General features: G+C 46.6%; 1 protein-coding gene across 1 annotated transcript in view; it reads right to left on the bottom strand.

Annotated features, from left to right (window-relative positions):
* ADGRB1 (adhesion G protein-coupled receptor B1) overlaps positions 1-14522 on the bottom strand; it is a gene marked incomplete at both ends in the record, with an annotated part of 183177 nt that overhangs the window by 37718 nt on the left and 130937 nt on the right. The window contains 3 exons of the mRNA XM_084306745.1: positions 163-248; positions 4472-4538; positions 10729-10798. Of these exons, the coding sequence (XP_084162871.1) occupies positions 163-248; positions 4472-4538; positions 10729-10798 (223 nt within the window). The remainder of the gene's footprint in view (positions 1-162; positions 249-4471; positions 4539-10728; positions 10799-14522) is intronic.

Genomic DNA, 14522 nt, shown 5'->3' with positions numbered 1-14522 from the left:
TGTTTAAATCTGCTTTTGCTTGCTGTCTGCACCTCCACTCTTTGCATTCCTGACCTGGTTATTGATCACAACCTTGGTTGTTTTCTTTTTTTCTTTTTTCTTTTTTTTTTTTTTTTTTTGCTTGCTTTTCATTCTTTACTTAGATGTATTGATAAGGCATACCCTGCCCGTTCCTTCAGTTTCTTATCTGTTATTCCATCTTTGGATACAAGTTTGTTAAAAACCAGAATGCCAATAACCATGTTCACCTGTTGAAAGAAAAACAACACACAGATTTGTTCTCAAGTGGGTCAGGTCAAACACAGTAGTACAGAAGGTATCTACAGGGCAAGCCGAGCCCATTAGTTTTTCCCAAAGCTGGGTGGCACTGTCACACCTCTGCCCCCTTTCCACCCCATCCCACCTCCCTGCCACATGTCTGAGCTCAGGAGAGCAGAATGCAGCTGGCAGCAGATCAGAAAGGTCCCCATGGACCAGAAGAAGGCTGTAAAATGCTCAGATCATCGCAGGGCTTCTTGTAGCCCAGTGCAAGCTCAAGATCTAGGCAGGCAAACCCATGGCACAAAAAGAATTCTTCAGGGTCGTACAAATAGAAAACGTCCAATGCAGGGGAGAGCAGTGGGGTGATACAGCCTAGTTTCAAGTGTTTTTTGGAGTCTGTGCTCCCAAAACAGCAGCTGTAATTATAATAAGGTGATGTGGTTTCTGCTCAGTGAACCACAACTGTTGCTCTCAGGTGGAGGGGTGCTGGAGCAAGTAGAAACATCAGCTGCTTGACACAGCTCGTGGATTAACCACCCAGCCGATTCCCAGAAATTAATGGGCAACTTCACGGAGCCCTTCCTCCTGCTTTATTAGGGTGAGAACACAGACGTCTGCATCAAGCGGGTGCAAATACTCCCAGGGAAATAGCTGTGCAGAGCTGACGTCTTGCAAAGCGGCGTTAAACTCCCCAGTGCTCTGTTCTGACTGCACTCCCTGTTGCCAGCTGCATCCATTTTACAGCCCCCACCAAACCTCAGCAGCCCCTGAGCATCACCCCGTTAGTGACCTGTTAGTCCCTGGGGGCACAGCACTGATGGTGAAAAACAAGTGACACCCTCCTGGTTTTGCTGACAAGGAGCCACAGGGTGTTGGCAGAACAAAGCACTGCTGCTCTTCTGTGTGGGGGGGCTTGCGATTAAAGGTTTTAGGACAAATTTAGAGATTTGTAGCATCACGTGTTGGCTGAGAGCCTCAGTGAGTGTAACAGGCCCTTGAGAGGTAGCCCTCAGGGACAGCTCACAGAAAACACAGCCCAAGGGAAGGGAGATGGCTGCTAAGCCTCCATCTAATTGCCAAAATCATCCTCAGTACTTAGCAATCTTTCTGAGCTCGGACTGCTGGTCTCAGCAGAGCATGACCCAGCTTTCTGATGGGGAGTCCACAGCTGGGAGTGAACGGAAGAGCTCCCACATAGCAATTATTTCCCTTTGTATCAGCTGCTGGTTGAGCGGACTACTTCCCACAGCTGCAAGTCCATTTCTAGAGCTCACCACGGTATTGTTTTAAAGAAACAAGGCTGGCGAGTCAGACACAGCAGTTCAGCCAAGGATCAGCATGGAAACAACCTCTGGTTATATGCTGGAGGCTCCTGAGTGCATGAAGTCCCCTTCTTTAAGGTGCGAGAAAGCAGTAGAGAAGATGAGGTTAAGGTTTTGCAGGCTGGATCATTACTAGGGCTTGAAACACTTGAGGGTGTGTATCCTCAATCATTTACTGCAGGGGAAATGATGAAGTGCAGCTCTGTAATTGCAGCTGTGCAACTGTTTTAATAAAAAAATAAATAAATAATTTATCCAATGCACTGATCATCGTGATCAATATCCCACTCTGATCCTGGCCCTGCTTCTTTTCAAAGATGGGGATACAGGCAGGCACATGCCTCTAAACACTGCCACTTCCAATAACATGCAGTGTAACTTCATTTCCTGATCTCTAGAATGCCATACAGAAAAAAAAGGCACAAAGCTGAGATTCATCCCTTGAGATATCAGTGCCTGATGAGCTCCCTGTCCTCGCTTCACTGTGAGCCTCTCCCTGAAGACACCTGCTGATTTCATCCTGTGTGTGATGAAGTATCACCAGGGTGCTTCACCTGAGTCAGGGGTGTACAGCTGCATGCAACAGCTCTGCGTATAAACTTGCTGGTGTTTTTAAGGCTCGAGGTTAATATCTGGTATGTAGCAGAGAGAATAAATGCAGCTGGAGCTAAGTCAGCTGTGTGCAAAGTCACTTGGGTGTCCATATATAAACATTTTCAGAGTTTCAGGTGAGAAAGAGCTTCTTAGCTCCTTCAGAGCCAAATCCCACCTTGTTCTGTGCATCCCAACAGCAGCTGTATTATCTCTGAAGCAAACCTCACCTGAGAGCAACACAGCTGCATGTCCCTAACACAGCCCTGCAAGAGCCTCGCTGTCCTTGTGCTGAGCCAGGGGCACAGCCCCTCCATCACTGGCACGTTCAACCCGAAATCAGGACAAAGCCTGCACAGGAGGTAGCTTGAGAAGACTCGAGGTCTTGAGGACAGTGCATACCTGAGAATTTATGTTCAATCCTGTGCTCTGCTGCAAACTCACAATGTGGATTTGGGCAATTTATCACACTTATCTGTCTCCTAGGTTCCTATTCATAAAAAGATGTTCAATGCCTATCCTTCCTCTCCTTCCCAACTCTCTTGGGCATTATTTGCTTCTCAGTTAGCAACGAGTCAGGTCACCTAAAGGAGATGTAGAGGCTCCCTCTCTGGGCACTGAAAACAGCCACCTCCAGAGACGACTCCCCACCTCCTAAGCCCTTCTGTACCATTTCCAGGTGCTGACCTCTCTGCAAGGTTATTTCCTTTTCCATCTTTGAGTGAAAACAGAGCCGCCAAATGGAAGCAGGCTGCGGAAAGCTGAAGGATTACTTCCCTTGTTGTTGGCACAACAAAAGCAAAACAGGCAGGAGGCTGACTCCCTTTTCTCAGGGCACCACAACACTTCACTCCTTCCTAATCACCACTGTCTGTTGAGCATTCAAGCTACCCAGGCAGAGCTATCTGCTATTATGTCATGGGGCTGGGAGCTAGTTCAGCTGAAAGGAAACACTCAGCCACTTAATGCTGCTGTCAATTATTCCAGCTATAAAGACTCTGACCCCATCTGCAACGTCAGGGAGAGAAATCCAGCCATCACATGCCTACAGAGATCTGAGGACTGCCTGGCCTCAACGTCTGCTTATCCCCACTTTTTGCTGATGCTATCCAAAGGCTCAAACACGTGTGGTAGCCCTATGCTAAAGAAAGACCCTAAACTATACATGCTTTGCTTTATTATAGAGGAGACTATACATGCTTTGCTTTATTATAGAGGAGGGGCAATGGATGGCTTGTTTCTTTGACTTAGTGATGAAACAACAGCACCAACGTGACCTGACATGCTGGGTCTGTTCTCACTGCTGTCACTGCAAGAGCTTTTGTGTAGTTACTCTCCTGTAAGCCTGCTGCTGCTGCAGGGCAGCTAACCCCCCTGGCACTGCAGGAAACAAAAGCCTGAGCTGAAAGGGAAACTGTGAGTGTCAACAGTCCCATTCCTCAGGGACTCTCTGGGACACTTGAGCTTTAGAGGACATACAGCTCCGAAAATGCAGACTTCCACTTAGATGGAGCTCAAACGTGGCATTAACTGTGTCTGGAATTGCTGCAAGAAGGATTTTTTTTTTTTTTTAAGGACTGGCAGTTCTCAAAGCCTTTGAACCCTGACATCAAGATTTCTCAAGAGCAGTGAGGCTTCAGCAGCAAGGGGAGCTTGATGAAAAGCACGTCATCTGGAGTGACACCTTCAACTTGGGTAACAACTCACTGAGACAAGCTTTTGGGGACAGAAGAACAAACTCCACCTGGCAGGAGGAGGTGGGACAGAGTTTGGGAATGTCCTCTTTACCCACACCATCTCTTCAAACGAGAGGCAAATGCAGTGTTTGACACCCTCAGTACTGTTTTGAAGACCTCTATTTCACCTGCAAAAAAAAAGCTGCTCAGGTGTGCTGCACATCCAGGACAAATGAAGAATAAATGCTGGATGTGGAGGCCCAGCTTGCTCTCAGAGCAACCAGTAAGAGCAGTTTTGGAAGGAGATAATGTCACAGTTTTCCACCACCAGGCTGTACTTCTATCCAGACAGAGCAATAAAAAGGCAAAGCATTAACCAGATGCCTAGGGGACTCCAGAGAGGCCAGAGGCAGAGGGCTGATAGCTGAGACACATTAAATTTCAGGCTTAACCCCATCCCAAATTGCTGGCTTTTAATGCTTTTTGCTTTCCTCCTGAAGGGGAAAGCTATTTAAAACACAGGTGGAAGTAGAGAGGGACACTCTTGGGTTGGAAGAATGAGGGATGCCCTGTAAGATAAAAAAAGGGGGAAGAAAAATGCTTTCAGCCAAGCACAAATACCAAAACGACAGCGGCTGCTGGTCCCACGAAGGCGTAGAGAAGACCTCCCTCTAATGACAGCCAGCAGCTGGAAAAGGAAGAAGGAAAAGAAAGTTACCCAGTGGCCAGCATCACCAACAAAGAGGCACATGTTTTGCTGCCTGTGGAGTTGATAATCCATGGTAAAAAAAAACGTCTCAGACTTTACAAGTAAGCAAGCTGTGCTTTCCTTTCCTCCAGAATGTGCCCAAAAGCTCAGCTGCCTAGGGGTCTGCCTGCAAAGCCTGGTTTAGTTGCTGACAGAGGAGCACATGTAAAATTTCTGCCACACTCTGCTTTAGACTAGGTCCTGTGACTTGCGAGCGAGACGATGCTCTTGTCGTGCTCACTTACACAAAAAGAGTAGAAACAGTGGAAATTGTCCCTCATTATTTGCTAACCAGTATGCCCCTCAGGTTTTAAGTCCAGGAGAGCAGCACGTTTCTGCTCCTGGATCCTCCCTTTGGGGTTGCTGCCATGGGGAAACTTTGTGATGCAGGAGGAAAGTGGAATGGATGTGGATGCTCCTGTGGAATAAGCTAAGCATGAGGCATTGTGGTGCACCCCTGGAAATCAGCTGGTTGCTTCTGCCTCACCTGAGAAGGATTTTTCCTCTCTCCGGTGTCCTTGTGTTGGGATTTAGGCTCCTAAATTAAAGGGTTGGTGCCTGAACAACCCAAAGTGAATCTTCTTATTAAGTCTTGGTGTCTATCATGTCTGTGCCTGTCATGGTGCCAGTAGGCCTCGATTTTTAGTCACTGGAGATCCAGTCTACTGGGTCTAATGTTTTTTTTTTTTTTTTTTTTTTTTTAAACACTTTACAGTTACATTCAGTCAAATCACAGCCTGAACTCCACTGACTGCCTTCACCACATCTTCCCCACACCGGTAATGAGGGCACCCAGCCTGGATGGAGACCTCACTGGGGAGACAAATCCCAGGTAGGGAGCACGAACGGGCTCCAGGTGTCCCCACAGGGCTCCTCCTGCACTCTACATCCACACCCAGACTTTCAGGTTTGAACATAAAGACAGGAAGGAAAAATAAAAGCTTTTTTTTTGTTTTATGGAAGCACATTTTCACTGTGAGGGTGGCCACACAGGCTGCCCAGCGGGGTTGTGGGGTTTCCTCCTTCAAAAGCAACCAGGACGTGGGCCTGGGCACCCTGCTGCGGGACCTTGAGGTCCCTTCCCACCTCTGTAAGTCTGAAAATTACATCAGCACTGGGGCTGAAATCCCCATTTCATGGGGAATCTGGCAATTTCCAAGCATGGACACACAAAGCAGGCACTTCGGAACAAGAGAGGATGTGAATTTACACTACAGCACCAGCCCCATTGGAAGTTTGCCCACTGTGACATTGCAGGGCCCTGGAGAAAACGTGAAGTAATCCCATTTCAACAGCAAAACTTCCATGCATTTACCAGTGTAAATGTGTAAGAACAGGCAACTGCAATGGAGCAAGGACTTTCTGCAAGCTCTTAGCCCAGCTAACCCTGCAGTAATTCACGTACGTGCCGCCACTCCCAGCCATCTCATTTTGTTTTGCATCAGGAGAAATGCTGCCTTTCAGACCCTCCCAGGAAACAAAGCCTTCCTGGAAACATTTCAGTTTTGGATATCAACCTCTGATGTTTTCGTATCAGCTCTGACTTGCAAAAAAACGTTATTTTTCACCTTAAGACACAGAATGTTTGGGGAAAAAAAAATAATTCAAACTGGAAATTGGAAGCAGGACCTTCTGTTTTTCTCCAAGGCCTGAATCTTGTTTGTTTCTAAATTAAAGCTGTAACATGGTAATTTAATCAATTCTGATTTCTTCCTGATAGCCAGTTGCTCCTTCAGAAACTGTCTGAGCAGCTGTGATAATAAAACAAATAACCGGGATAATAAAACAAATAACCAGGCAGGGAGGGAGGGAATAGGAGTGAAGATTTGGAGCACTGCAAGAGCTGGAAAAAGTCTTCATGAATTCAAGGGGAAAACCGAAGGGGGCTCCCAACTACCTGCCATTGCCCAGCCTTTCTGCTCTGATGCTCAAAAGTGTCTTAAAGATTTTTTTTTTCTTTTTTTTTTTTTTTTCCCAGGTCTCTTCTAGCCACAAAGGGAAGATGAAGCTTACCAGGTCTCTTCTAGCCACAAAGGGAAGATGTAGCTTACCCCAAGAAGGGAGCTGGCAGCCCTATACTCATGAGGACACAGTGCAGGGATGGCTTTCTATGAGCTTTTTGAAGGCAAGTTCACACATCACTGAGCACCAGCCTCATCCTTTCTGACTGCCTGGCCTCCCTGTCACAGCTCATAACCACTATGTTTCCTTCCAAAGCCATCAGAGGTAGTGGCTGACAGCAGGAGCGGAAATAGCAGTTCTGGAGGAGAACTGACAGCAAACTCCAGCAACACGTGAGTCCTGTGGAGATGCTTTTAGCCTCATCCCTGCAAGACACAGACATGTTTGCATGGTGTAACGAGGCTTCCCAGCACTTGCCAAGGGATCTCTCAAGAGATCCTTTAAATAACATCGCCAGTTGAAGGGAGGGAGGAAGCGGTTTAGCAATGCTCAACAACCATTTCCAAACAGGGCTTCCCAAAATGATGTCAGCTCTTGCATCCGAGACCTCTTCACACCACATCTGATCCATCCGAGAGTCTGCTGTGGCAAAGTTGTGAGGTTGGAGGGCTTTGGTCCTGGTCCTGCAAAGAGCTGACTTTGAGCAGGACCTTCTGGACTATCAACTACAGCTCTGCCTCTTCCAACTTGGTGTCCCAGTCCAGACAGATAAAGGGTAATCCTTATATCTCCAGCCTTCCCATGCACAAAGCAGCCTCTGAGCTCCCTGATTTACAGCTCAGAGACTTGGCCAAGCCTCTGACCACCACCAAGTCTCGGTGGGACAGACCCCCAGGCTGCTGCAGTTGCGTGCCATCACACTACTACTACTGTTATGATCCAGAAACTGCAGGGTTGGAAGAAGTTTTGAAGGACACTGTGAAGTCCCTTGTGGTCTATCATGTCAGCTCCCATCCCCTGCATCACAGGGAGAGACACGTTGTGGTTAACATCTTGTGGTTCCTTCTGCAAGGTGGAAACTTTGTGCCTTGAAAGCCTGCCATCCCATCTGAAACACCCTGTGCATGCCCTATTCCAGCTAGACACAAAGCTAAAAGTGCCTCTGAGCTCCAGCTCCAAGCTTTGCAACCACCACAGACACTCCTGCTGTGGTCACAAACCAAAATAACCCTGGGACAAGCTGAGATCCAGGTCTATATTCTGTTTATATATATCCAGCATTAAACAGGGTTACATCTAGTTCCTGTCTGAACAGCCTCAAGGTTTGGAGGTCAGCTCTGAAATTCCTGGTACATAATATTGACTTTGTTCTAGAGAAGAGGTACAACCAAGACCCAACTGCACATCAATAGAAGAAAGCTTTTATGCCCCTTTAACAGGAAAGCAGGGACAAGTGTGACTGTACTGCGGTGTAGGGGCACCCTGTCTATCTTGGTCCACACCGATTTTTGCTTTGTGATCTAAAATACACCGATTGAGTTGAGCAAGAACACTCAATCAGTGCCTGTAGGGTCACACACGCTTCCTGGGGTAGTGCTGGGCTCTAGTGCACACCTAAATTTGCTCAATTTACCTTTGGCTCTCGGTACAGCCAATGGCAGGAGTCATGAGGTGGTGGCAGAGCTACAAATGTCTGACCAAAGGCTGTTTCTCATGCTCATGCTCTGCAAACTGTGGCGTTAGTGACACAGCACGTCCCAGGAAGATTTTCCCAGTGGATTAGAGCTGGGAGCATGTGTCCAAATTCACTAAGCACCTCGTGAAACCAGCAACCTCCTGCTGCAGACACATCTGATGTATCACAAGGGTTTTCAGAGGAGCTGGCTGGGGATAGGCAAGAGGGGAGCCTGAGCACTTGGGAAAGTGCCTCCCCACTTTGGTTTGAACGGGAGCTGGCAGAAAGTGTACACACGATGAATAGGTGCTTGCAGGGCAAGAGAAGGTCTAACAGTATGTACACTGCCAATATTGGGCAGTGGGAGAGCTCAGCTTTCAGTTCTTTGATGCTTTTGAGTCTGAGCATGATCCTTCCAAGCCAGAAAAAAAAAAAAAAAAAAAAAAAAAAACAAAAACCACAAAAAAACAAAACAAAACAAAACAAAACAAAAAAACAACCACAACCAGCACAACCTAATTAAGAGCCCTAGCACCAACATGTGTTCTCCATGAACTATTGCCTCAATGACTTTGCTGGGACTCACTGGCTTTACCACCCACTGGGCTCCGGTGTGGAAGGGAATAAAAGGACTGGATTGGACCTGCCAGGGTGCAAAACCCCCCTGCTATTTTGGTGACAGGCACCCTGACAGCAGAGCTAAGAAATGGTGTCACAGGCAGCCAGCCAGCCTGCCAGGAAGGCAGCCTCCAGCCCCTGCATGAGAGGAGTGACAGAGATTTAAGGGCTGGAAGGAGACAGGGGATTAGCAGCAAGAGGAGAGCTGCTCTGGTTAAGGACACCCTGGAAATGATGGAAAGTCAACGTGCTGCCTTGCTGGCGTGCCAGTCTGAGAGCAAAGAGGGTGTCCAGCAGCATTCGTGGTGCCTTGATGCCCTTGTGCTGCAGGCTGGAAGGGCTTTGCCCTAGGACAGGGAGATGCTGGCATACACGGTTCAGGGCAGGGAGGTAGGGAAAGCTCATCTGCACAGTCCCTCCTTCCTCCCAAGGCTTGTGGGGTCAATATTCAGTACAGAACTCTGTGGTGAAACTTAAGCATTCACAGGGAAGAATCCACAAAGCTTTTTGCACCAATTCACAGCAGTCTATAAACGGGGAAGGAAGCAGAAATATTTAGAGCTTCCACCCATTACCCCAATGCCTCCTGATTAGGAGTTGGTCTTAGATGGAGGAGTGTCCTAGAAGCAGAATTTGGATTCACAGAAAAGCTAAAGGGCATCTGGGACCTGTGACACCTCTGAAAGCCAGGCTCCTCTTCTGAGCCAGTCGACAAGCACCGAGCCATCACTAATAGGACAATCTGACTCTAAATCCCCCAAAAGCTGGGGCAGGGCAGTCTGGACAGGTACAGCACCTGTACACAGGCACTCAAAATGCAAAAAACTGGCCAGCGAGGCTCTAGACAATGATGGGATGGGATAAGGAAAGGCCTGATATATTGCTAGGTAAAATATCCTTTGACTGCCACTTTGCATAAAAATTCTGTACTATTTTTTCACAACACAGTGAAAAAAGTACTACTTTTTTAAAAGGTTGCACTAATGCTCAGCTCTGAGTGATTCCAGCCTTGCCTTAATTTTTTTTTTTTTTTTTTTCCCTCTCCACAGCTTTATTTTGTAATTTCTACCAACTTTCTTCCCCACTACAATAATAATAATAATAATAAAGTTTCATAAAGATAAATAATAATAAAGAAAAAGATTAAAAAAACACAACTTCGTTTTCATAAAAGTAAATACTGAGCTGCTTCCAGTGGGGGATTCAGCAAACAAATTCAGATTGCTCTCAAAAACTTGGTTGGAAAAACTTATCCACATTTTGATGCCTAAAACTAAGCTGAGCTATTTGGAAAACCTGAGTCCAATCAAGCAATCCATTACATAGATAAACACAGAGGCTGTTATTTCATTTTTAGACATCCCAAACTTTAAATATTCCACATTTTGCTCTAAAAATAAATAAATAAATAAATAAATAGACAAATGCTATGTTTATCTAAAGGTACTTAGATGAAAATGATGTACTATATGGAAGAATTAATCCCCCCATTCCCTGCGAAGCTGTTTTTAAAGGAGCACACAATACTTGCTCAGTACCTAGCCCTGGTGATATTCCCGTAGGGATGCTTCAGAAGCAAATGCAGACAAAATCCACGTTGCTGACTGTGGCACTCTTATCCCCTGGTGAAAACGTCCCTCTTATTCAGACAAACTGAACTCAGAGGGCTGCTCCTGTTCACAAAACCAGTCCTCTCTCTGGGGACTTGGCTCTCCTAAGGTTTCCCCTGGGCATCTGGATGGGGAGGAGGGAAGTGCACAGCATCCCAATGAGCCGAGGGCTTGAGGATGCTCCTTCTGCTCTCATCACTCCTGCTTCTCTCTGCCACGGGCACTAATTTAGCTCCTACCTTTGCTCCTGCAGGTCACTGACTGCATTTTGACAAGGATAGAGGGTTAGAGGGGAAGGAAAAGGAAGCAAAGCCTCAGTACTCACTAGTTTGCGGTGCCGTACCCCTTGGCTTTTGTAAACCCCACGGAAATGGCAACCACCAAGGCGGGGAGCCCTAAAGAGAAGAAAACATGAGAAAATTGGTCATTGCAGCACACGTGCAGGTCTGTACCAGCTCAGGCATATCATATACCCCTTTCCTCCCGGTGTTATTCTAGCACCATCTGTCCCAGCCTGGCCCTTTGGCAGAGGCTGAATTCAGGACCTCCAGAGCCAAAAACACGAGCCCTTGTTACCTCTGCTAATGAAGTGAGTGCCATCAGCTGTAATCAGCTCGCTTCCCGCTGTGGTCTCAGCAGTTGTGTGGAAAATGATAGCATTTTCAAATGCACAGCATCAATTCCTTTTATTTTTAGGGACATGGATAAGCCAGTCTGTTTCCTGCAGGTGGGATATCCAGGCACCACCCAACCCAAAAGAGCTGGCAAGGCAGAGATTGAGACCTATGTTTGCTCTTAATATATGAACAACCTAGGTTCAAATCTCACCCCAAATGAGACAGAGAAGGTTATTGAGAAATGCTGGCCTGAAACTCCAAGAAATATCATTAAAAGCTTTGACATGGTTGGGTGTTTGAATGCCCAGGCACTTCTGAGCTAGAAAAAAGATGTTGTATCCTGCTAATAGCCTTCTGATCTGTCCTATTCCTGCTTGATAAACTGCTCAAGAATCTACAGAGGAGACTGGGTACTTTTCTGATTCACTATCCCCAGCCCAGCTCTTCCTTTTCTCTATCAAAATCCCTGGATATCGGCTGGTAACATCTGGTTCCTCAGCCACCAAGGGCTCTGTGGGGCTTTTTATAGCCCTCCTCCTCACGCCATGCCACATTAAGCTGTCTCAATGCTAAAGACGGGCAAATCCCATTAGGAATTAGCAGGATCAGTAGCCAGCTGGGATTAGTGCTCCTTGACGAGACCCTAATTCCTGCGCCGTAGAGGTCACAGCAGGCAACTGTGGTTTGGAGGGCTGTCCAGACACAGCACCCAAACACTAACCCTGCTGGCAGTGTGCTCACTCGGCAGTAAAACCATCGCATGGATGATTAACTGAAAGGGTCAGCAGCCAGCTGGGTGGTGTAGGGCCAAGCTGGCTGGAATATGAAGCATTTGAGTCATCGGAAAGAGAAGTGTTTCTCTTCCCCTACAAAATTCCCAAGCACTGCTCATGTTTGAGCAGCCTGAACCAATGGGTAGGGGTTAAGGGATGTCCAGTGGGTTACGAGATGTGTCTTTTTTTTTGGTTTTCATTTTAATTAACTCTTGCCCCTCTTACTGAACTTCCTTCATGCCTACAGACCAGGCATCCTGTCCATACCACCAGCACAGTGTTCAGTACAATGCCATTGGTGTGGCACCCCACAGCAAGCACCCCATGAAGGCATCAGGGAAAGGGCTTTTTGGGGAGTTGATCATTGACGAGAGAGGCTCCGTTGGAAAGAGGAAAATTGGCTGAGACTCTGCCAAAAATAGCAGCGTGTTCTTTACAAAGTGCTTCTCCGGGACGTGACAATTATGCAGAAAGGCACATTTGGGCTGTGAACTCGTCAGCTTTCAGGGACTGGGTAGGAAGGAGCCCCAGCTTGTGCTGAAAATGGAGCTGTGCAAGCTGTGTTTGCTAGAGGAGGTAGCCACATCAAGGCAGCTGAGCCAACGAGCATAGCAATGAGGGCTGCTGAACTCCTCTGCCTTGGGAGAGAGGTAAAATGAATGCCTAAACACAGTTGCATGGGATTGATTAAAAAGAAATAAATTCAAGCATTATCAAAACATATTTTAATAGATTCTTGGCTATCCGAAAGAAATCTGCTTCTAACTGGTCTGTCCCTGTAGGCAGCTACTCGTGCTACACAGTCAAAAAGCGAATTTTACAGTCCTAACTCCACAAGAAACCCGGTTTGAAGAGTTTTGTTCTGCCAGGCCAGCAGGAGAACTGTGTCATGCGATCAGCACATCCCATTAAAAAAAGGTCATTTGATAAAAATGACTACCAAGAGCCACAACTGTTATGAACAACTGCAGACCCACTCAGAGACTCAGCCAGGGTGACATTAAAAATCCATTTGAAGCCCCGACATGATCCTATGAGGACTAACCAAATTATTCCTTCTTTACTGGGACTAGATGTTCTGATGGAATTGTTTCTAGGGAACAATTTGCCCGTCTAAATAACTTAAAATTGTTCTAATTGCTAAAAACTCTTTGCTGGAAAGGCGAAGTTGCTTCCCCGAGAGGAGAAGAGAAAAACTGGGAATAAATCTCAGTGCTGATGAAAACCACGGTGGCTTCAATGAGCTACAGCTGCCAGCAGCTGAGAACTTGGCAGAGATCTAGAACGAGGGCTTAGAAAAATGTTAATAAGCAAAGGGGGGAAAGGGGGAGAATCAGCCCATGAATTGTGCTAATTATTTCAGATTATGCTCTTTAAAACATATTTTCAGCCTCTTCCCTCTTAGAGGCGTCATTAATCCCAGCTGAAGCCAAGCAGGATGCTAAATATCTGGAATTCCCTTGCTGCCTTAACAGGCAAGAGTGTTCTTCACTTCATGTCCTAACCTATTCCAAATGTTATTATGCATCATTTATCAGCCACTGCTTCCTAGCCCAGGAATAACTACATTTCACTAACACTGCAAATTATGCTTCTACACATGTAGGCTACTTTTAAAAAAAATCTGTACAGATCACAATTGTGGATGTCACTCGTCCAAAATTCCCTTGACTAACACTCCCATCTGTCCCAGCGTATATAAATCAGAATGAAAAAAATCTCTTTTATCACCTAACGAAGCTATCAGTCTCTTGCATCTGATGTGCCTGATGCTCCTTGTGTCACATCATTTGTACTTGAACACATGCACCAACCCCAAAAGCACCCACAGCCCATGCTTTTCACATCTGTGCTTTCAGGTTTGGGTTCCATACCAGCCTTCTCTTTCAGTCACACAGTTTATTTTGTTTCCTAGGCAAAAGCCAGGGGTGAAAACTTCAAGGGATGCAGGTGCTGCAAGGAGGACGGCCCCTTATGTGCCAGCATAAATCACATCAGGGCCCTTGGTAAGCATTGTTAATATCTTGCCTGGGGTGAAATGCTTGACTCCAGCAGTAAAACGAGCCCCTAATACAGGAGCTCAGTGCTTTCTCTCTCTCTTTTTTCTCTCTCTCTCTCTCTCTTTTTTTTTTTTTTCCTCCTGCTTGCTTTTGAGCAACTTTTTGTTCAGTCACTGCTTTCCAACACAAGCTTGTCGTCGCTTTGAAAGCCCAGGTTACGGGCTTGCGTTTGTTTTCTCCTACAGAATGCATCATTTAAGGTTAATAAATTAAACATACGGAAGAGGCAGAGGGAGGAAAATTAGTTACAAGCATCTGCACCGGTCTCAGAGTTTATTTGTCTATGCAAGGCCCTGCTGCCATGGAGACAGGATTTCAGAGCTTGCTTCTCCCCGGGTTGCACACGGAAGGAGGCAGAGAGAGAGAAATAAGAGAGAGAAAGCAAAAGAGACCCAATGGCAGGAGAAATCCCTCCGTATGCCCCTTGGACACAGCCCCCTCCCAGCTCATCTCTCTTGTGTCACCCTGGGCCGGATGGGGCAGCACATAGGACTCAGTTTTTACCATCTCAGCTTTCCTCATTTTTAACCATCCCAGCCCTTCTGGACACCCCCAGAGGTGTCAAGCCCCTTGTGCCAAGCCTTCTGTAGAGCATCGGTCCTTCTTATGGCCTGGACTCTCTCTGCTCTGCATCCCAGGATGGGAAAATGCTTTTTTTTTTTTTTTTTC

Source organism: Netta rufina, assembly GCF_964035555.1.
Source record: "Netta rufina genome assembly, chromosome: 2".
Classification (NCBI taxonomy): domain Eukaryota; kingdom Metazoa; phylum Chordata; class Aves; order Anseriformes; family Anatidae; genus Netta; species Netta rufina.
This window is presented reverse-complemented; position numbering and strand designations above follow the sequence as displayed.